Source organism: Chaetura pelagica, unplaced genomic scaffold (genome assembly GCF_000747805.2).
Source record: "Chaetura pelagica isolate M959 unplaced genomic scaffold, ChaPel_1.0 scaffold425, whole genome shotgun sequence".
Classification (NCBI taxonomy): domain Eukaryota; kingdom Metazoa; phylum Chordata; class Aves; order Apodiformes; family Apodidae; genus Chaetura; species Chaetura pelagica.
The window spans coordinates 4,249,954-4,274,669 of NW_009953205.1; the positions used below are offsets into that span (position 1 = coordinate 4,249,954).

Sequence of the window (24,716 nt, forward strand, 5' to 3'; positions counted from 1 at the left end):
GCCCCCGCGGGCAGGGCCGCTTCGGAGGCTTGTGTGGGAGGGGAAAGGCTTTCCCGGTGGGAGCTGCCGTGCCAGGAGCGGGGCTCGGTGGTCCTTCTGGGTCCCGTCCTGCGTGTCCCTGGGCTCTGGAGCGGGTGTTCAGGGGCCCCTTTGCAGGGTTGCTGAGCGCGAGCACAGCCAACAAGAAAACTGTTTTCACGGCTAAAATGGACATTTGCTTTGCTCCTGAGGTATTTCCTGTATGGAAAAATGTGTTTGCTACTTGCAGTAGTGCACGGCTTCATATAAGGCGAGAAGTGGTTTTCTTTCAAGTTGGATTTATGGTTATGAAATGATCTTAGGAGTTAGTCCTCTTAAGAGTTAGAGGGAATGGTAACAAATAGGTTTTTGCTCCTGCTTTCAAAATGTTTTGGGTAACAGAGATGAACACTGTACAATTGTAAAGGAAATAAAATGCAGATTATTCAACCTTAACTGTTATGTTAAAGTGGAAGGCTAAATAAATGTGTTCCATGCAAGCAGTCACATGGCATGAGTTTTTGTACAAGCTTCAGACATGAGGTTGTCCCAAACCAGGCTTGTTATCAGTGGTCAGTGTTATTTGCAGATGTTAATCTTGGATTATTTTACTGACTTAAAGCTGCAGATTAAGATAATAAATGTATTCTCAAATTCACCTTTTTTTTAATTCCTTCAATCTCAAGAAATGTTTCTGTAAGTAGCTTCAGTAAAGCATGAGTGACTTTCCCATCTAGTTGAGATATTTAAATGCATGGCTTCTTGAAAATGCTCCACTGGCTCATCTACTGAAAACTTACCCTGAGATAGCAGATTAAAAATGAATGTCAGTTATAAAAGATTTAATTTTTACTTGCTTATCTTTCAGGTGAACGTGTATGAAAATACGAGCATATATATAAAGTTTTATAAACAAGACTTACAGTTCTTTGCTTCTGCACAGCAGCACTTTCTATGGCTTTCCTACTTGATACTCTGTAAAAATGAGAAATAACATACCTGAAAACATTATTTATAACTTGACAAAACGTAGCTTTAAAAATTTAGAGCACAACTTTTAAACAAAAAGCAAACAGCAATTTTAAATAGAATTCTAAGTAGTAGAATAACCAGTAGTCAATTACAAGTAGTGCTGAAGAAGTGAGTATTGGAGGTAATATTTGGAGGAACAGTGATCTGGTAAAGAAGCCCAGTCCTAATAAGTCTGACCCTTTATGGGACAATGTCTTGGGCCATTTGCTGGATTTATAGTGCTGGTCTGATCTTCAATTACTTTATTTGATTGACAGTTATGTGTTACATGGGTTATGTGCTCAGGTGCATGAGAGAAAAATCAGTTTGTACGTGGAGCTTTGTCAAAGAGTGTAAACTAGGTAAATGTAAAAGGTAAGCTAGATCCAAAAGTATTTTGCTACAAGTAGAGTTAAAATTGCCACTGGACCCTGGGATTAGTCAATTTCTGACACTGAAATATAGGAATGAATGGAATTGTGCATCCACTTACCTGTTCTGTGAGTGTATGTGCAAAACAGGGATAAATGGGGACGCTTGTGCTGTTCATGTTGAACCTGCCACCTTCTAGTTGTTTGATGCCTCTTCTAGTACTACAGGGCAGAGTAATTGTTCCCTTGTTAACCTTTTGTGTTTCACTGAGGCTTCTGAAAACTTGGGCAATATTCTCACTCAGGTGTTCAGACTGAAGATTTATAATCTACATAATTGCTGTCTGCATGGAAACTGATCCCATTTCTCACCCTCCTGTATACTTTTTTCCCTTTCTTTGGTGTACTTTTTGAGATGAGAGGACAAGAACTGCAAACAGCATCTAGGATGTGTGCACTGTGGACTGATGTAGTGGCATAGAGATTTTGTTTTCTGTTCATCTAATCATCTCCACTAGTCAGTTTGTTTTGACTATTGATAAGCACTGAGCCGGAATTTTCATAAATCTATCTTCAGTGACCATAAAAATCTCATTTTTGAGTGGTATAATTGACTTGGAACCTGGTATGTGTAAAAACACATTTGCTTCTTCATCTTCAGTACTTTACCGCACAGGTGATGAAAAGGCAGGTGAAAAGTCTGTAGCGTGAAATCAGAATTACAAGTTTGAACAGTCAACCCACAGCTTTATTATCAAAATCTTAACCAGCCAGCAGGCTGCTTCACCTTACTGCCTGCCAACTTTTTCAGTCACCCATGAACATGCAGTGAAACCCAGGCTTGATTAGCTTGCCAGATGGGACTGCACTGGTTACCCCTGTACATTTTGACAGGGTTTGTTTTCATTTACTCATATGCTGGCATATTCTTCTTGGTAAATATGTTTAAGGCAGTTATCTGTTTTTTCACAGCCAAGAAGCTTGTCGTCTGCTATTTCACATCTGTGGACTTTGCCATAGAATGATGCTCTTGAAATATACTATGGTAGCTTGGGTTTGGAGCCATATAATTATTTTTTATTAGGTAACCAAGTTCTTGCAGTTTGGGATGCTAGAGGTGAGTTCTGTGGAGAATGCAGAAAACAAACCTAATAAAGGATGAGTATAAAACCTTGACTGTTATTTTACATGCAGAAGTAAGTGCATGTTAATTGTGGTTTACTGACTGAAAATGCATTTCATCATTCAGGTTAAAATTTTTTTTTTCTTACCCAAATTTCAAGTCTTTTCACAACATAAAACATAGGCTTGTATTTAAATCTTCCTGAAATAATTAAATTACAGTGGCTTGAATCATTGCCTCTAAGTGAGGAAATGGTGCAGGGACCCAGGTTACTCCTGTGAGTTTCACTTATAGTCCTTTTGTCAGTCAACCTGGGGGAGCAGTATCAGATTCTGCTACATCAGAGACAGTATTAAAATAATTAAGTTGAGTTTAGCTTTTAAGCTTTAATTATTTCTATGGAACTGATGCCTACCATTTTTCCATGTTTAATCTTTACTTCTTATAGGAAGTTTTATTTAAACTATATATATGTGTTGAAGAAGGGCTTCTTTGGCTTCCTTTTGAATAAGGAAGAAGTAGTGTAACAAGTCTTTCAAAGTTTTGCTACTGTGGGGAATGACTACTTGTGGCCTAGTTTTTGAGATGTTTTTGTATATAAACAATTTACAATCCTCAGTTATTTGTTGTCTTACTTGCTTTTGCAGGAAATGAGCTGATTATCTTTTTGGCTGACCAAAAGGAACCCTACTTTAAGCCCCGTGTCAAGTTACCAATGAAGTAAGTATTGCTATTAAATGGTAAAAGGTATATATAGCCATAGTTTTAGCCATAATATTATTGCAGGATATGTCACTGCCTATAATAATGCTTACTGATAGTATCATGTTTATCAGAAGTTGAATTGCTGTTATAGCTAAACTTCATATCCTGTGTTTTTGTGGGTTTTGTTATTCCCTCCTATCTTGGAAAGAGATAATTTGTTTAGTGCATTAGAAGTTACCTGCTTTAAATTCTTAAGATAATGAGCCATGTTTGTGTTTGCAAATAGAGTCTCTGAGTAGGTAACTTAGTAAAAAAAGATAGAACAAACACATGTAGGGAGCAGTGGTAAGATGTGGCAGAAGATGGGAGGAGATAACATTGTCTTTAAAAAGATGTAGCTGTCTGACTTCTGCTGCTTGAATTGTTCCTTTATGGTCTTGCTCTTGGAAAGCAATCAAAAAGATCCCGAAACACATTTTTGAGGACTTGTTCTACAAAAAATGAAGGGATTTAATGAAGTCTAGATAGAATTAACAAACAGGAGTTAACTGAAGCATTCTTGTTAGCTGAAGTTTAGAGTTAAAAATGTCATCCTGCCTTGGAGGAACACACTGCAGAATGCTTGATTTGAAGCTACTTTTGCAATAGATAAGGGCTTACAAAAAAGCAAGGTTGTTGAAGGATAATGTTGTATTGGACCAACTAATAATAGCTGGGACGAAAAGGCAAGCCTTGGAACACACAAGTGCTTCCAATTTTCATGCACACATTTGTACAGTTGTTTGCATGTGGGTTTGTTGTTTGTTTATTTTATTTTAGATCTCTTGGTGTTACCATAACCAGTGTAGTTCCTGGAGATTATGATGGTGATTCACAAATGGATGTCCTCCTGACTACCCGGACACAAAATCATGGCAAAGATGAACTTTCAGTGTTTATTTTTTGGGGGCACAACCAAACATTAGGTGAGTTGCTGAGACTGCTTATTAATATGGTTGTTAGGCTTTTTAATAACTCAAAATGTTGTCAGAAAGTTGTAACTCATTTTACAGTGTATTGATAGTTTTTACAAGTAAAATGGAGATGAGCAGCTACTCAGCTTCATACCCGTGTAGTATTTGGCTGCTACAGTTTTCAGCTAATGGGGCTTAGAGCAGTCGCAGGTTAATTCAGGCAATGGCTGGTGTGTAGTGAGGCTGCTGGGAAGGTATGTGATGCCTACGTGGGTATTGGAAGTGTGACAAGTCAAGAGGAGGGCACTGTCATAAAATATGGAAACTGGAAAGAAGACAAACATTACGGAGAAGCTAAGGAAATGGGGATGATCCGGCAAGGAGTTTGGATTACAAGTGAAAGTCAAGTCTGAGAGGTAATAACCTGATTAGGACTTCAAATCCTCACTTCCCATTTAAGCAGTCTGCCTCTAATTTATTTCAAGCACTCAATGTATATGATTAAGAATGTTTTCTACAGTGACAAAACATTAAACAGGGGTCTTATGTACAATGTTAAATTCTTAAGACTGTCTCCATCCCAACTATTTAAGGTTTTGTGTGTGTATGAGATTGCAGTCATGCATAGAAATAGGTTTCACTAAGATCTATTTAAAATAATTTGTTGAAGAGTTTAGTGGAGAGAGAAGTTTCAGCATTTTAACTGTAACTCAACTTTCCTGCATAATTTCTGGAAGCCATTTAGTTGTTTCTACTCAGTTGTGGCTGATTTATTTTTTTATTGTAAAACTGATGGTTATAAATCAATAGAATTATGCCCAAGTTAAAAATGTGAATTACATCATCAATTTGGCAACTAATTCAAATGGTTATTTTCTGTTTTCAGATCTTAACCATAAAAGTATGATAAATAAGACTTTTCTAGATGAGCCTCTAGTAATGGAGTAAGTATGACCTACTTTTTTAGAAAGCTACATTTATAATGGCTGCTGAGAGCAACTTAAATATAATGTAATGCTAAAATTTGAAATACATGATTGTTATCTTAAGAACTGTCTGGTTTGTGTAATATCAACTGTTCTACTAAAAGATGATGAAACAGCAATCATCTTTATAAATATTCTATGTGATATCAACCTGGCAAAAGTAACTAAATAAGCCTTTAATTTCTTTAATTTCAGTACTCAGTTTTATGAAGAAAAAGAGTCATTCATTTTGTAAAGGAAAGACCTTTCTGGCTTACCTAACTGAGCATGTACCCCTTCCAAGCTGCACTTCCCTTTGTGAAATGCTGAACATGAGAGGGGGGAAACAGATCTGGAAAATCAAATGCATGGTAGAGTGTACAATCTTGAAAGAAGCATAGTACTTACTACTAGCTCAGACAAGAGTCAAAAGCCAGAAAAGACTTCACAGCTGAAAATTCTTCATGGCTTGGTAGGAAATGCTAACCAATTACAGGTTAACCTAAGAACAGATAATTTCTACTCCTATACTGACTAGGGTGATACTAAAATTTTTTTGCATTTTCAGCTTTAATGGAGACTTGATTCCTGACATCTTTGGTGTCACAACTGATTCAAATAAGCCCCAGATATGGATAGGCGGGTAAGCAAAGGCTTTGATCATTAGCAGGCATGTCAATAACTTACTCATGGTGCATCCCCTTATTAAAGAGGCACAAGACTCATGTTTAACTGGGACTGTGAAAACCTATCAATCTCTCTCATTTCCATGTTCATCTTTAAACATTCTATGACACTCTGCATCTAACTTTTGAAGTATCGTTTTATAGTGGAAGTAGGTGTTTTGTAGGGGAAGCAGATGTTCCTTGAGAGCTGATACGAGTGTGAGTCTAGGGGCTTTGAAAAACAAAAAAAGCCTAAAAAGAAGGAGTCTTTTATTAGAACTCCTCCCCAATTTGGAGATTTTTCTCTCAATTGTAAAAGAATGTGCTCAAAAGATGGCAGAAAATAATTTTTAGGATACAAGTTGGATTACAAATGTCAAAATAAATACACTGTTCTTAGCTTCGCGATTATATGAAAACCACTCTTGACATTTTCTTTCTGAACTATTTTTTTTGGCTAATAATAAATACTTGCAAAAATAAATACTTGCAAGTGTTTTCTTGGAGGATTAGCCAGTTGCTTGAAGAAATTTGCCATTTCTGACTTGCTATTTTGCTTTTAAGTGGAACTGAATACATTTGTCTAAAAGCTTCTGTGTGTGTTCCAACTGTTTCAGGTTTGCATACACTCAATACTTAATTTTATTTTAAAATAGTGTATCAGGTAGTCTTCGTGGCTTCCTTTAGCTGTTGTTTCAAGATGTCTGTTACCACTGGAGAAATCAATATGATGATTACTCAGTCTCTATGGCAACAATATATCCTCTTTCTATGGTGCATCTCTATGGCCCTTAAGAAATATTTAAATAAGGCTTTTCTCCCACCTCATTACCAAGTTTAACAAATCTTTACCTCTTGCTCCTAAATGGCTATTTTCCTTTCCTTGGAGATCATTCAGAAGTGATGTAGTATCAATAATATGTAAATGGAAACTATACCCTTCTCAGCAATATGGTTTTGGTCATTAATCCCAACTTGCATTTTATCACCATTACTTTTATTTAAATTGATGGCTTATGGAACAGATTTCAGATTCACAGTGGTGCTTCTGAACACTTTGCAATTATGATATATTGAAAAATGTTATGAGCTGTTGAAGATATGAAACAATGGGAAAGATAGGTTTAATTTTGTTGAAGAAATCCTTTCAGAAGCATTAGGCTACAAATAAACTTACTCATTACAGCTCAAAATCAGACTGATTGCAGCATAAGCCATGTCTTGTACATAGAAAACAGCTTTGTCATCTGTGTAGAAAAGCATTTTTCTTTTCTTAATCTAAAATGTTTTTATATTTATACTAGAGCTGTATAAGGAACTTTTTTGGCTATCTTCAAAACTAGAAAAACCTACAGAAAATACTTATTTATTTAGGATTAAGTGATTCTTTTTAACATTTCTAAGACTTAGTTACGATCTTTGGGAAGTAATCAGAAGCTTATTTTTTATTTTGTCATGAAATGAGTCAGGGAAGATAAGGATTTTAGTAATACGTATGCAATGTCACTGGGATAAACAAAGTCATTCCAGACAGTAGTAATATCACTGTCCTGATTTTGAGATTTTTCTGAGTGTATTAGCTAAGGGTTCTGAAAGTAACATGTCTGATGATTCAACCACTGTGACTTCTGACGGATTTGTTTTATTTCAGTGTGCTGCCACTAGGGAGGTTTGCTGGAAGTCCAGTCATTTGTAAAGAAAAGTATTAACCTGCTTAGGAAATGACAAAATTAGTCTCTAGTCCATCATGATGTGAGAGCTTACTTATTATGTTGATTTTTTTTTTTTTTTTAAGTGAGTGAAAATAATCCATTTACATGCAGCAGACAGGAGCTACTTTAACAGCATGTGATTATGTCCATTTTTGCTCATCTTTATTAACGCAAAAGCAGGTTTCAGAAGTATTGATAGCAAAAATACTTGAGGAAACTGGGGAGGACAGCAATCAGTATCTCAAAATTTACAGTCAAAATCTATGCACTAAGTTTCACTTTGTGGGTTAAAAAAAAAGTTGTTTTAATATTATCTAACTGAAGCCCCTATGCTGTGAATCATCCTTTGCAGAACCTTTCAAGCAATTACTCTGGTTACTTCATGTATTGTAAGCCAAGTAGGAAGTTTAGCTTAGCATTAGGAGAACATTTTCCATTTTATTTAAAGTTTCACAATTTTTTTTTAAAGCTATATCATGATTACCACTCCCCAGGTGCTGCTGAAACATACCGCTTTTTATTCTTGTCTGCAGGAACTTGTCATGGCATGCTGTGTTGGAAACTCAAAGTACAATGTATATACCACACTCTCATGCATTTATAGACTTAAATAATGACTTCACTGCTGGTAAGTCATAAATGTGTTAAATACCTTCCTAAAAATATCACTAAGTATACTATGTAATGTATTGCATCTTCTGTCTGATACTTTAGTAAATTTCACTTATGGTTGTAAAGAGTTGATTCTGGAATGTTGCACTTGGCAAGTACCTGATTTTGCTACTTCTGATTTATTTCTTTTAAATATCTACAGTTTTAAAATTCTGGCTTTTAAGAAATAACTGCCAAAATTAATAACCTAATAACATTTTCTACTTCTTGATGATAATTTAAACAGAATTGATGCTTGTTTGGAATAATGTTGTGTTTACCAGTAAAACATTGTTTCCAGTTCATTGTTAAGCTCTAGTATTCAGGTTGTGACTGAACCAGAAGCAGAGCTATGTTTTCTTCACCTTGAGTATATATATTCTTTTGAGTTTTATAGTTCATTCAGAAGAATATTTTCGTGACTGGACTTACATTTTTTTTTCTATAATTATAATAATTATTTTAATATTCATTCTATTTTGTTGTAGTTAATTCTATCACTGAGAAAACAGCATATTTATTCTTCTATTACTATATGAGCAATCCTATAACCTATTTGTAGTTCAGTGTTCACAAAAAAGTACTGGAGACAACTTTTCTTATGGTGGATAAACTGTACTCTTCCTTTGGTGGTGGTTTTGTTTTGTTTGGGGTTTTTTTATTAAACACACAATGCAAATTAGCCTTTGCTTATTACAGTGAAGCTACTCATCACTTACATGCCAGGTTCATACCTCCAAGCACAGTTAAATATTGTGCTAAACTTAAATTTCCTCACACACTAAATTAATTCTGAAATGCTTTATCTGCTGCTTGGTGTGCAATGTGCATAAATTTGTATCTACTAATCTTGGAAAGAGAGCTTAATTTTTTCCTATTTAGTAGCATGGGACTGAGAGAGGAAAGAGTCCATAAATTTAATTAAGATGCTTAGAAATGCTGGGGATTAAGTTAATTGCTTTAGTGCTTAGTCAAACCTTCATGTTCAGTTCTGGCACATTGCTGCATGAAGCTGTCAAGTGGAAATTCCAACTGGAAAATTAAATACACGGTTGCTTACCATAATCAGTGTCATGTAATAACGAATTCTTACATAGTTCTATAAATCTTTTGAAATTTTGTTTTAGTGGCATGGTCAGCATAGACAAGCAATCCAGGTAACATTTTAACATAAATATGTTGAAATCTAAACTCACAGGTAGGTGGCTTACATAGCTCAATCATAGATCAATTTTTGCAAGAGTACACACAGGTTTTATGCTAGTTAACTGCACAGAGAATGTCCAGAGAATTCCAGTTAGTGCTAGTGAGATACAAATAAATAGAAACAAAAGTCAGGATCTTAGTGTGAGGACTGCCAGGAGCTTTTACGGATTCCTATCTGCATTCACATCTCAAGATGCAAGTAGAAGCTTGAAGCACTCCTTATAGAATGATCCTGACTTTTACTTGCCTATAACAGTAAGGATATAACACCTTAGGTTGAAATATGTGTTATGTTACAGCAACCTGAGGAAAATTTCAAGGAAAATAATTCATTGGGAGAAGAAAACTGGAGAAAATATTACCATCAAATTATTTTTTGGAAAAAAAATGTTTTGCTTCTAAGATGGGAATGTTAAATTTTTTTTTCCTGTCCCTATGAAAACTGGACCCACTGTGAACAAGGCAAATGTTGCTGAAAAATAATAGTTTATCAGGGATATCTGATACTTCATGACTGACGTGTTATTCCAAGACTGCCTGCTTCCAAAGTGAAAACTCAGCACTCATTTCGTCCTGTCTGCACATTTATGTTGGTTCCCTGACATCAGCTGCAGTAATGACTCAGGAGCTGGGCCTGAGGAGGAGCACAGTTTGCTCTCACTTGAGTTGTTAAGCTGATCCAACTTGCCATGCAGCTTCAGGATTGCCACAGCCAATGTAAGCACAGAGAGAAGGCAGGCTCCTATTTTAGTCACAGCAGTTGTAGCCTGCCTTTAACCAGGCATGAAATTGCACCTTCAGTCTCCTTGTGACTCTTCAAAAAAATATCTGCTTAATGTTCTCAGCATGTCTCCTGTAATTTGTGTTAGTCTGTACAGAGTTGGGCAAGTGACTCATAAAAGCAGTATAAAAAAAAGGGGCAAAACAAAAATGAACCTGTGTAATCATCTCTAAGGTACTGATAGTTCTGAGATTATAAATGCACCCTGCCAAACAGTGGCACGATAAGGTGCTGATATTACTGTAGTGTCCCCACAGCTAGTCCTGTGCCTTGCTCTGTGCAGTCTGGAATGACTTTGCAGAAAACAGCTGAAAGTGTCTATTTGTTTAGGTCTGTCCCTTGTTAGCACAGCTGGGGTGGCACAGCCCTACTGTGCCCACAGAGAGAGGAGTGCCAGGCACACTGGGTTATTTCTCAGTGGAGTTTGTTAATTATTGGTTGGATCAGGTAAAGCTAGTGAAGAGGAGAGGATTCTTGTGACTCAGTATTCACCTGCACTACTGTTCTTGAGTTGGAACACCACCTCATTAAGAATAGGTCCTGGTATTCACTGAAATCATATTAATTAGGTAGTAGGCACTAAGGAGGATGTAGGTCTGCATGCTGAAATCCTGTGTTCCAAAACACTGAATCATGACATTTGATGATGCTGTGGTACTTTTTGCCTGAAAAAAATCAGAGTATTTACTCTGATTTACAGAAAATGGTAATATTAATTAATATGAAGGGATAGTTGTACCTAAAATGGATGCACTGAGTTTTGTGTGCAAATAAAAACTGAACCTTCAGAATATACCATCTGTACTTGTTTTGGGGGTTTGGTTTTTTTAAAGACTTTTGTCTTTAAAAATATTCTGTAGTGTTTTGGAGCTCTTTGTATTCTGTAACACATGCAGCCAATTCAGCGATTTTTAGCTGGGCTATTTTTGGCAACTCTATCATTATAAACAGCTTAGGAGATTTAAAGTGTGCTTGACATTAAAAAAAAAAAAAAAAAAAAAAAAAAGAAAAAAAACCCTTTTGGGCGTGAAATTTTCTTCCTTGGCATGAGAATAAAAAAAAAAAAAAAAAAAAAAAAGGAAAAAAATCCTTTCTGGGCTGAGAATCTTCTTGCTAGTTTATTGCCTTATGTGTTTTCAACATGCTGATATTAATCCCTCAAAACAGAGCTTTTAACTGACACGTTTCTCCTGCTCTGGAAAAAATGCAGTTGAATTGTAATAATTTCATTATATGAAAACATGTTCATAAAGATGTTTTTAATCCCTAACAATTCTTCATGAAGGGCTAACTGTGTAAGGATTTTATAGAAATCCACTAACCAGAACAAAGATAATACTAATCTCTCTTGGTGAGATATAAACTAGGCAGTTTCAGATAGTAATGCTGCTGCTGTTTTTAAAGAAAGCATTACCATGTAGAGATCTTAGCTTCTTAGCATTTTTAATTCCTTATATATATATTTTTATTTTTTTTTTAAGTCCATGCAAAAAAACCAAGTCTCTTCCATCTGTATTAAGCTTGTGTTGCTCTAGGGAGGAGTGTCTGGTTCACAGAACGGCTGAGATAGGAAGGAATTTCTGGAAATGTTCTAGCCAACTTACCTACCACCAGTGCACTGTTTGTATATGCACTCATATAAACTGCTTGATGAGGAAAAAACATGGTGACCCTGGTTAGAATAGGGCTACTGGCTGGCTAGTAGTACATAGTCACACTTGTCACTAGTTCTTTTTAACAGCTAGTTTAAGAAAATAATCTTGAAGCTAATAATAATAGGCTTGTCTGAACAGATTAACTTCAGGTGTATTTTATGAAGCACAACAGTTCAGGTCAGTGTTTCCAAAGCAGGCTCCTGAAGTAAGAGGCCTGTCTTTATAAATCTCATATCCTCAAACTTTAAGATTTACATCACATGATTTAAGAAAGTAAGTCTTGCACAGGATTTAGCTTTTTTGACTTACAGCGAAGGAGGTAAAAAGTAGTTCTCTTTGCATTAACCCACTGAAATAAAAGTAGATGTGAACGTGGTCTTTCTCAGAAATGCATTCAGATGTGTTAGTCAAGAGGTTGAGATGATACTGTTCAACTGAAAATACCACTATTTCCAATATGGTCACTGTGCTGAAGATTTTACAATTTAAACACATGAACCAGACTGTGGTCAAAGGACCTAGTAAGGACCACCCAGAAATGATGTAGAGTTGGGTACCACCACAGAGCATCTATTTAAAGCTAGACAATAGACAAACATATTTTGTTTATGCCACTGTTGATTTGCATCACAGCATTTTCAGATAAATACTTCAGACCAAGCTGAAGTTTAACAATAGAGTGATAGAATTAACTACAACAGTTTAGCAACAGTCAATAGTTGAATACTGATGAGCCTGTCTTAACATAAGCTCTCATAGGTGTATTGAGAATGCTTTACCTAAAGTTGAGATTTTTATATTAGCAATTATTTTCCTACGTCTTCTTTTTCAAATTAGTTAACTGTGTTTCTAATGAAAACATCTTAAAATGTCAGAAGTTCATTTAACTCTAATGATGTGCCAAATTTTTAATGCTTAATTACTGGGGGAAAGAGGGTTATTAATAAACAATAAATTTATATCCACTTAAGAAGTCTTCTACCAGTAAATCTGGCCATGGCCCTGCCAATATTTTTTTAAATGTTCAAATGTATCAGACTAAACTGCCTTGGACCCTGAATCATATTGTAACTTCAGACTACATCTGTCAGTTTATTCTATGTAATATAGCTAATGTATTAAATACTCTGTGCCTGATTTGGCTGTGATTCCAAAGTTTGGAAATACTGCTTTTGCAGCATGTCATGTGTTGAACATGGTGTGTGTAATTGCAGATATTTCTGGAACTGTTTCTATAAAATGAAGGAAAAATCATGAATTTGATTTTGGGAAAACTAAAGCAGAAAAATCATTATTGAGAAACAGCTTGCTGTAAGATAATTGCTAGTCTCTTTACTGATGTTAATTTTCTCGTGTAGTTTTGCTTTGGAAACCTAGAAACCTAATGTACCACAACATTTATAATATGCTTTCTTTTGGATTCTCACTTCATAGTTCAAATGCATGAATGTAGATAGGGTTTTTTTCTTGAAAACCAATCATTAAAATCACAGGTGATTTTTCTGTTGTAATCATTTAAACTTTGATGCTGAAGACATTGTAATGTTTGATGCTGATTATATTTTTGCTGAATTTCCTCTTAATGGAAGCTGGTAGCCTCTCTGCATATACTATCATCAATGTTTATTCTATGCACTAGACCTGCATTTATTCTCTATTAAAATAACCAGGCTCATCATGTTTGCAAACCGATTATTTGGCCTTTTAAAACTTACCTTGAGTGGCATTTTAAAACTCCTTGTATATGTGTGTGTACAAGTATTTGAAGTCAAATCATTCTCTCTGGTTCTGCCTCCTCCCTTATGTTTTTTTCCCAAAACAAATACGCAGTCATGCCATGTTTCTGTTTCAGTCCTTAAACAGGTATATTTTTTAATTTCTCAGCTGTTTTAAGCTCTGATAACAGAGCTTACCTGGAGGCCAAAAATGTATCATATAAGCTACACAGGATATATTTTGGAGGACCTCCATCTCTAAGGTTTTGATTGGTTTTTTTTTTACTTTTATTTTTAGTTTTTACAGATTTGTTTCTCTTAACTTTTCCTCCACTTGTTCCTGCACAGTGTTCAATACCACAGGAGGTTCATTCTTGTAAGACAAAGCCAGAGTTGCTCAGATTAACTGCATCTCCTCCTGCTGCTGAGAGCATCTACTTTTGCTAATGCCACTTTTCTTACTCATAGCTTACATCACAAAGTGACTTAAAGAATGAGAAGACATCTTTAGAGAAAAGAGTTTTCTATTCTTTCTAAAAGAACCCATCGCCTGTACTATCTGCTTAGCAGTTTAAATTTTAAAATTTAATTATTAAGTGTCTCTAAAGTTATTCCTTTCGAAATTTGTATTATATACTGACATATACACTGGGGAATACTAATATTTTTTATGGGAATCAATAACTTAATACAGGTGAGGAGTAAACTGATTCTGCCCCAAATAGCATTTTGTTGAGAAAGCATGAATATGAAAATGGGTTCTGAAAGAAAGCACTCTTAATAAAATCAGCAGTCATCTCCCATTGCTTGAAACAATATTGTTGCCTCTATTCTGAAAATAAATAGAATTTTCTGTCTGAAAACTCATTTTTTAAGTGCTAAAACCCAGATAAATAGTCCCATACGTTGTGCATATTCAGAAGCATAACTATTTGTCATAAATCTAAGTTAAATTTTTCCATTTAAGTAATGTTGTTAAATTAATATGTATTATTCTTTTCTGTAGTAATTTTTAATAACAAAAAGGATTTTAGTGCTTAATTATGTTATTTATAATTGTTTAACATGTGCTTTACTAAAGAATTCCAGTAAACACTAAATTCAGAAAGACTCAGTTGAAAAGCAGAATAAATTCACAACCTTTCTTATTATAAGCACATTTCTTAACAAACACAAATGAGCTTGTTTGGAACATATGAAGTCCTTTTGTTTGCTTGAATTTTTCAGAGGAGGAAGTTACTGGAAGGAGGTTGTTCCTTAGCTTATGTTTTGTGTGACTAGCACTAAAAATTCATGACAAGTTAATTGCAAACTCATGAGCCTTGGTACTTGTACTTGTATCTATATTGTAAAAGCTAAATTGTTACAGCTAGGCAGTAGATATATTCCATTTTCTCTAGTATAGTACTAATGTCAACTTGACAAACTAATCTGAATACCAAATGATTAAGTGTTTCTCTATGTAAATTAAAAAATTGGAAACAGAAGTACTAAACTTGTCAAGTTAGACTAAATCTAAGTGGTTTTGTATAAAATTAGGATTTTCTCATATTAAAAGTGTTGTGTAACTAAAGTTGTATAAATGCAACTAAAAAATTGTAAATAACATTTTACACTTTGTTTTTAAATATTTCTTTTTTTTCTATTGGTGGGTCAATCTGTAATGTTAATACAGGAAAAATAGTCATGTAAATAGAGGGAAGTAATCTTGTCATTTACATTAAATGCTTTATGGCATTTAATGATTTTAATGCAGTTGTCACCTTACCCATTTTGTCAATCCGCTGCAAGACACAGAGATATTTATATATTATTTACACATGCAGGTGGGGATGTGCATATCCTCAAATATCTCATAGTTAAAGAATATGTACAAACACACCTGTTCTTCCATATAAATGATCATTTTTTAGGAATGGTTGGAGTGTACATGCCTGTGTTCTCAGTGGGTAATACCATGTGCATTTTGACAGTGTTTAAAAACAGGGAGAATTTTTTTCATTATTAACTTCATTATTATTATTAACTCATTCTTACCTTAAACTTCTGAAGTAAATGTGAAATCAAGCTATAACTTAAGAATGTTGCTCATGCACTGGTGGCTTCTGAAGACAACCATAGATGCTGAGTGTTTTAATTCTGAAATAGAGCCCTCTGACATTAACAGAAAGGTCAAATCAGTCATTAGTGAAATGAAAGCTCCATCTATAAATAGTACTGTTTTCTGTAACAGTCAGAAGTGAAGGAAAAGAACAAGGATGATGAGACTTGAACTTGGAGCAGGTTCTGTACAGTTAGGTTTTAGTGGATTTTCCTGGTAGTCCTAATAAGAAAAAGCAATTTTTGGAAATAGGGTTTGTAATACTAGCTACTTTATTGAGTAAGATTGCCTGCTGTTTTCCAGTTAGGCTGAAGTCTTCTAAGCTCTCTACCTGCCTCCTCGCTGAACTTCCATCCTTCAGCTTTACCACTTTGCCACTTTTACAAACTGCAGTCATGGTGGAGCTGGTTTGGCGTTTGAAAACTTGGGCAACTGTTTTCATAGTGACCTAGCACTTGCTTTTGAAACATCCTTCCTGAATGATAGCAAGGTCTCTTTGCTTTTGCTGTTTTAATTAAAAGAGCCATTCAAATTTAGCCACTTTGAAACATATTTTAGAAATATGAACTAGGTTTCTTTGTTGTTGTTTTCCTTAATTGCTCTTACTGCCGGTCTAAAACAGTAGTGAACATACCATAGGCAGGGATTATGGAAACCTTCCCTTCCTTTGTGGTTGTGGACTAGTGCCAGCATTTGGATCCATAACTGCAAGCAGGGGGCACAAGGCGGAGATGACATTCTTGATCAACACGGAAAATTATTTGTAAATATTAAGCATCTGATTTTATTTCAGTGCAAGAGGGTTTAATCAGAAAAACATTATGACCATTTGAGACACGTAACTTCTAAGGCTTAAGGATATAAAGGAGGACAATTGGCAATAACATACCAACTGAGTTGGTTCATCTGGCTCTAGAACTAGAGGTGGTGTTGCTGTACCTGGATGAAGTTGTCCTATGGAAAATCACAGCTTGTTGCTTGAACTGAAGGGCAGCATGGCACTCGCTGCTCTACACTATTTCTGGAAGATTATCTGCTATCTCTGCCTGCCTTTGCATTTTACCAGTGCAGTGTAATATTACAGTGGCCTTTGAGCCAATTTGGTGTGTTGGTTCCATTTGTTGTACATAAAGTTATATGCCTCAAGTTAGCAATAAAGGAGACGGAGGAGTACATGAAGAGGAACAGGCAAAAGTAACTTACTAGGTCTCAAGAAAAGCTATTTTGGGAAAAGGAGAGAGTTCAGTGCTAAACAGGCATGTTGCTTAATTTAATCATCTACTGCAGGAGGCCATATGCAGCACTGATCTTTGCAAACCAATTACATGTATGGTAGATTGCCTCCTCCAAAAACATAGCTCTATTTTCTTGCTCTCAAAATGTGGAAGATGTGCACATTAAAATAACTGGTTTCTACAGCAGCTGAACTAAGCTGCTTTAAATCTGTAAGCACCTCCACATTTTTAACATAGTAAACACTTCAGATGTTTTAAGTTACTGTCTTTCTATTAGCTCTTTGCAGTTTGACTTGCATTTAGTATCCTGATTTATTCCTCCTACACTGCAGATAGCTAAATGTATTCATTGGTTTTATTAAGTTGTGTGACATCCCAGGCACTGTGGTTTTCTCATCCCTTTTTTCTCTCACAGGTTTAGTGTTTATTTTAAAGCTACTTTTGATTCTGGTCCTAACATTTGGGATTTGATATGCCTGTTCTTCTTCACCTTCCTATATTTAAATTCCCTGTGCAGTCATATTTCTGAATATTTTATACACTTATTATGAAATCAGATTAAATGAGGAGGGTGAAAAAACAACTAATATAATATGCTTCACACTAAGAACGGAAAAAAATTGAAATTGAATTTTCAATTGAAATGAAAAAACTCCATTGCAAATATCTTTTTTTTTTTTTTTTTTTTTTTACATGCTTTTACAAAATAGGTGTGTATGTGTAAAACAGCAATCACACATACACTGTTACAAGTAATTCACTAATACTGGAGTGAGTTCCTAAAGGCTGTGTCTCAAAATTAGGGTTAGTATACTTGGCAGTTTACTTTGCTGTCACTGCCCAGTCTTGCTGAGTGCCTGATTGTCTGTGGCCTGTTGTTACTCTGTCTGGGATGAATAATATGGAATGTCTTTTGAGTCATAAAGAGCTGTAAGTGATTTTTTAATAAATTTTTCATTTTTCTGCCTACAAGGTAACCATTGTGTTCTAACTCAAATAGTAATATTTTAAATTGCAGGGGAAAGGAGGACAAAAAAAAAATAAGAAAACAAGTGCGTAAATCTCAAAGTAGTTTTCCTAAAATCTTGACTACTTAACACTGAACTTAATTATTTATTTATTTATTTTATCACCCCCCCTTTTTTTAGCCTCATTTATAAATGAGGCTTTTTCTTCCCATTATCCAAATTTGGGTGCTCTCCTAAATGGCAATGAATAAGGTTCCCTTTATGTAGGCATTGTCAGACAAACCTTTTAAGCACTCTTTTGCACTGGTTTGATGTTAGAGAGTTTTCGTGTAAAGGAAGCCTGAAAAATTTCTCCATCTCCTCTTCTCCTGTCAATACTGTATTTGTTGCTTAATTCAACATATCTAACATAAAATGATGGTTTATAGGTTTTTATTTAAAATTTTGACTTGCTAAAACTTTAACTGTATACTTTTTCCCTAGCTCTTTGTAATCTAATGTTTAGTATTTTATTCCTCTTACTTTTTCTTGCAGATTTATTCCTTACTACATCACCACATTCAAACCCAGAAAACATTCAGTTTGAGGCATGGGTAAATAAGGTAAGAGAAAAACCAATAACCATTCTGTTACAACATGGAAAAGTTGTTTCAGTTTGTTGGTTTGTTTGAAGTTACCTGATACACTGTGTTTCAGGAATGAGTGGAATCGATGTTAAGAGGCACTGGCTGCACTGTTGCATTCAGACTGCAGAATGTCACTGGAGATCTTTTACTCAGTATAAGTTCCTCTGCAGATTTTTTGACATGACTGCTAAGTAATCAATCAGACTGCCTTAATGCACCTTAGCAGGACTCCTGGTGTGTCATCAACTGTTCTAGCAGGCTCCTGACAATATAGTGATTTATGAAGAATAGGGTGACCAGGTTGTTTTATTCTTGCTGTCTCAAACTTAGGCAATGCAATTCCCTTCACTGACACACCAGAAAATGTTTTTAAAATATTTGCTTATGTGATACATGTTTTTCTGGCCAGCTGAGCATAGGGCCTAGTTGTCTTTTCTGCATAGAGGTGATTGACACTGGTAATTTTTCTTTTCTTACTTGAGTCATTATAAATTATAAGTAAAACTAGAGAGACATAGTCACATGTCCACATAGTAACTGTCTGCAGAGTTGCATATTCAACAGCATTGAAGTCCCCAAACTGACATTATTAAGCAATGTGGATAACTATATGTAATCCAGAAAACAGGGTCATTTGTCTCAATGGCTTTATGTATAGTTGTGTGCACAGCACTTCATGTGAGCTGATTGCAGTGACTCATGAAGTGAGCCTCAGGTCATCTGACTTAAAACATTTTAAAATGTTTTTTTCCAGTTGTGATCCACTTTTACAATAAGCAAGGATCCAGCATGCCTCTTTGTCTTTCTGATGAAATACTGGAATATTGTTTTCTGAAGGCCTAAGTTTTAATAATAGACAATTAAAACAAGACTTAAACCAGACCTAATGTAAAATCAGATTATTTTCTTATATAGAAGGAAAATCTGAATCTATTTTTAACAGGTGTGCAGGTCTGTCATATAGATATATGTATCTATGAAATCACATGTCAATATGCCTAAATGCACTTTCGTATTTATAATCACTTAATTATGATTCAGATTATGTCACTGACATAACCCCATCTTTTTGTTACAACAAAAAGACAAAATATGTTGTCAATTGTATCTGAATATTATTATTACTGTTTTTCTGTAAGCTTCCATGAAGGATTAGAAATGGAAAAACTCAGTCCTGATTTTCAGAGTGCTGCTTTTTTTTTTCCCATACCTTAAAACTCTCCTTATTATCTACTTAAGTACTCTTTTATTTATGTGTATTTTCTTTGTTTCAAGAGTTTAATTTTGTCACTTAGTCTGCAGTTCAGTTTTTCCATCATCTTTGTCCTGTTTGATAGGATGGGAATTTCACTAAACCTGGAAAAAATAAGGAAATGCCTAGTGGTGTGAAAGTTGTTGGACAATCTGTGTTTGCAGATTTTGGTGAGTTTTATTCTTCTAAACTATCCTGAGTGTTTGTTCCTCCCTCATATTTTGGTTAGCTACTCTGAATCAAAGAAGAAATAAAGTTTAGCTCTAACATTTGTGGGGTTTTTTTACTTTCTTTCTTAAAGGTATTATATTTATTTGACTTGGAAGTATCTGGAAATAATTATTAATACATTAAATTCAACTTTACCTATTCCATTACGTTCTGCATCACATCTATCTACTTTTGAGTGCCACACTTAAGGACATGTACTACTGCTTTGAGCATGGTACAATGTAAAACTAGCTTCTATCAGATGTGTATTTTTGTTTCTCACTATTTTTATTTTTTCTTTAAGCTTTTTTAGAAGATACTGTTAGAGTAAATATTCATAAATTCTTCACTTGTACAAACTACTAAAGCCAAAATGTAAATGAATTAAAGTGGCTTGTATAAAGATTGATGAAACATGGTAAAATCTTAATGGTTTTAATTGAAAATTCTGGAAGGCTTTTGTACAGAAGAAGAACTTAATTTATATGTAAATCTGGTTTTGCAAGGGTTAGTGAAAACCTGTGCTTTTCTATTAGAATGTGCATGTTTGGTCAATTGTGTCTCATCAATGTGTATGTAATGTTACAAACAGGAAATGTTTGTAGTCCAAAAAACTCCTTTTTTCTGTGTACTAAAATAAGATTTTTGCAATCCAAGGGCAAGTGCTACAGGCCTAATTCTGCTGCATTATTGACTATAAAAAGAACTAATTTACCATATTTGTACAATGCACTTGTTAATTATGAGACTGAGCCTGTCTTAAATGTTGTCAATTTGTAGCCTTGTTGCAGCATTTTTATTTTAAATCTGTTTTAAAGAAAATGGCAATTTTTAAAAATTAACTCAGACTCCATATTAGACCCAGCGTCTTGCACTGTGCTGCCACTTATGTGAAGTATTCTTAAGACTTCTTGGAAAACTGTTTCTTGATTTGTAACTAGAAGACACCTCTGAATTGTTAATTATCCTTAGATCTTTATTTAGCAACTGAGTTTACAGATCTATAGTAAATTAAATAAGGTAGAATCTGAACAGTGCTCTAGGTTCTTCTATGAAATGTTTATCACATTTTCTAAAATCTTTGTACAAGTTTTTGTAAAATCTTTTTATCTCCAAATAGAAACATTTGCATCTATAGTATCAGAAGGAAATAATAGAACACTGTGGTTTTGCTGATAAAGAAAATTAGAAATGTTGGGGTTTTTGTAACCATTTTCCACACTGATGTTCTGAGTAATGTGTCTTAATAAGTACTAAATAGAAATCAGGCTTTTTTAGTTTTAATGATAGCAATGTAGAAAGCAATCCTTATGTAGGATAATTTCATCTCTATGTTAGGTAACTAACGAGCCAAAATGATAGATCATGATTTGAGATATTTATAATAATTAATGGAATTTTAATACACCCTGGGATATCTTTGCAAAGCAAAGTCAAACTGTTCAAACATTCAAGTTAAAATTTTGAAAATGGGAGTAAATTGAATGTGCAGTGCTACAGCACTGCAGTCCACTGTGCTTTTGGTACAGCCAAGTTTATGAAGGACAGTGGCTGGCAGAGGTAGGGCAGCTGCAGGGGCTGCTGCTTTGGAATTCCAGCACCAGGTGTTTGATACCCTGCTCTGCTATTTATCATCAAATTTATAGGCAGTGCACTAGTGTGAGGCAACAGTGGAGCAGTCTTTTTAGTAAGAATTAATATAATGGGAGAAAATGCATGCAGGAACTTAAGAAATGTATGTAAATAAAGGCAGGGGGGCAGCCTATATGGCAGAGCAGATAGAGAGGCAAGGAATCAGTATCATGGATGGGAGGAGATCCTCACTTTTAAGAAGCTCACTTCTTGGAACTGGTTATTCCCAAATACCTGTAATAGTACTCAAACAGGAAATCAGAGTTAAAACTTTAATCTGTTGTAACAGTGAGTAGGAAATTGACTAGTGCATAATGTTGTTTTTTCTTCATCTTCCGAGCATTAATTTAAAATAATCAAGACAGGAAATAGTTATTTTCTCATTCAACAAAGTTTCAGAGAATATTGAAGTCCATATGGTACTAAAACAATGTGTATGAGGCATAATTCTAAATTTCATGTTTTTCCTGAAATGCAGTCTGAAGGAAGTTGAATAATACCCCATGACCATAAAAAAAATCCTGTCTATTGCTAAATAGTTCTGTGTAAGAGTGGCTATACAGCAATTGGTAGGAGGGAAAAAAATGAATGAAAGCTGGATCTTAGTCTGAGTTCTGTTCATGTTCGTTCCAATATTTTTTGCTCTGCAGCAGTCTAACAACAGAGGCAAAGTCTCACATTTTTAGAAGAACACTGAATCACAGTAACTACACTTATCCACTGTGCTACATCTGCATATATTTAGATCCTTCAAAAGGCAGGCATTTCTCATACGGATTCTGCTTGTAGTGAGCTGAAGTTAAAGAAAATGCTTTACTAGAAATGGTTTGTTCACACATGAACATACCTTTTTTTCAGTTTTTGCTGTTTCAAAAATGGTAAAATAATGATTGTCATAAGTCAAAGGTAATTAAGTTATGATGATTTGCAGTTTGAAATAGTAATCTGGCTGTCTGTAATGGGGCCTGAAAGAAGTTTCATTGCACAACAAATCAAACTAGGACAATGAAAATGTTAAATGGAGTGCATTAGAAGATTGCACTACCATCTACAAAGCAGCTTTTGCCAAGTTCTGTGATACACTGATCAGAACATACCATAGTGCCCTCACTTTGCTCTGTGCTGCAGGCACCTTCCCAGTTTGCACTGGGATGCAGCTGCTGTGACTAGAAACACTTCAATATACACTCACAAGCCTGCTACATTATTTCTTTTTCGCCTGCCTTTCCTTTCTTCCTCTTTTGTGACATTTTCTGTACCTCATAGCTGATGTGACAGCCTTACCATTCCCTAAAGGTCTCTAAGGATTCAATTTTCTCTGTGCTTTTACTCTCTGCCACTTCTCATTTAGTTAACACTGTGCATATTGGACTCGGGAAAAATGTCAGGTCCAGCCATGAGCCTGGGAGCTGTGCTGCCACCTTCTCATTTACACCCACCTTTCTACTTGTATGCTATTGCACTTCTACAGTCCAAGATTCTGATTTAGTGATTGCACCTACATCTTAGCAAAACATATTTTGTTCCAAAGAGTGACTTTGTCTAACAGTATTTCCTGTTTCCAAAAGTGTTATTTGCAGTCCCCTTTCCAGCCTTAAGTATTTACCTGTCATTTGAAAAAAGGGGGGAAGCTTTGAATAAGATCCTGACTATGAACCTAAAAAGGCAACTGATTTTGGGTAAGGTTTCCTTTCTTATAACCAAGAAGGTTGAACAACAGCTACCCAGCAGAAGGTATATAGATAAGTGGAGCCTGAAAAAGAAAAAAATTAGGTGACTCTTAGTCACCTGTCACATATGTTAGTGTAATCCTAGCACCAAGTGTTCCTGAGCTACACATATAATAAAGATATATGCTTTTTTGCTTTAAAAGTTATGCAAATGTGTGCTTGCATACATCTATATATGTGTATCCATCCATAAGGTCACTACAGTCCTGTACATACATATGTGTTTATATGTGTGTGTATTGGAAAAATATGCTAAATAGGTATGTGTATATATATATCAACGTATTTATGATAATATGGTAGACTTTAGACTTCATGTCTACATTGGAATCTCAAAAATATTTAGCACTCCCCTCTGTTACATGATAGCAATGATTTGTACATTAACCTGATCAAAGAACAGTGAACAATTGACAAATCTGTATTGCTCTTTTAAAAATAAATCAGGAATGCTTTGTGACATATTTATTACAAATGGCATTTCAATTGATTAAGGTGAGCAGAACTCAGCAGTAGAGAATTCTGTACTTATTTGGCTGACACATTGCTCCAAACAAGTAAGAGCTCTTCATTATTAGTTTTTCTATTCTTCTCATGTCACTATGGTAATTGCAATGCAGTGGTTGCTATAGCAAAAATGATTAATCCTCTGTTGTTGTTATCTGTATGCTAGCAGAGGCTTTTTAAAAGATCTGCTTGTACTGTCTTTAGAGGAAATCATAGATGTTGGCTAGAATCCTGATAATTGCAATTAGAATGAGTTTTAATAATTGTGTCTTAAAATAATGGAAAATTTTGTATTTGTTAAATAAATTTAAGGATTTTGGTGGGTTGCTCTGAAAATTAGCAGTACTTTTGTAATGAGATTAATGTGAACTATGTTTTGGACACACAAACCTGCTATGTTCTTGTTACTTCAAAGATTAATTAAATATATATTTAAAGTAGTGACCCAGAAGCAAGTCTTTATACAGTCCATTGATTCATTTTTATAAGAAATTAATGTTATTAATGCTATTCAGCTATGATTACTTCAGTTGGACAGTGGAAATTGATAAATTATCTTCCATCATATCTAAGTGTGCAAAAGTTTGATTAACCAGTCATTGATTTGCTTAGTTTAGGCAAAGAAATTTGTTGTGGCCTGTATGCAAAGAGAATAAAAACCAGCTTTTCAAAACTTGATCCTACTGATGACAGCGTCCTCATAAGTAAACATAAAGTAACTCTTACTTTCTCAAGGTAGCATTTAGCGAACTCCACCTCAGTCCTTTATCTTTTATTCACAATTTGTTTTCTTACTTGCCACGGAGTCTTTATGTGGTCTTCCCTAATTTGTGAAGTCTGTGTTTACTCCCACTGTGCAAACTTGCTTAGTTTTTGACAAAAAATGGATTGGGATTGTTCAAGTTATATCAAAGTGTTTCAGGG

General features: G+C 34.9%; 1 protein-coding gene across 1 annotated transcript in view; it reads left to right on the forward strand.

Annotated features, from left to right (window-relative positions):
- ITFG1 (integrin alpha FG-GAP repeat containing 1) overlaps positions 1–24,716 on the forward strand; it is a 67,181-nt gene that overhangs the window by 1,069 nt on the left and 41,396 nt on the right. Inside the window, 9 exon segments of the mRNA XM_009997479.1 lie at positions 2,147–2,228; positions 2,595–2,596; positions 3,171–3,243; positions 4,048–4,193; positions 5,068–5,125; positions 5,715–5,789; positions 8,057–8,151; positions 18,370–18,437; positions 19,799–19,883. Of these exon segments, the coding sequence (XP_009995781.1) occupies positions 2,147–2,228; positions 2,595–2,596; positions 3,171–3,243; positions 4,048–4,193; positions 5,068–5,125; positions 5,715–5,789; positions 8,057–8,151; positions 18,370–18,437; positions 19,799–19,883 (684 nt within the window).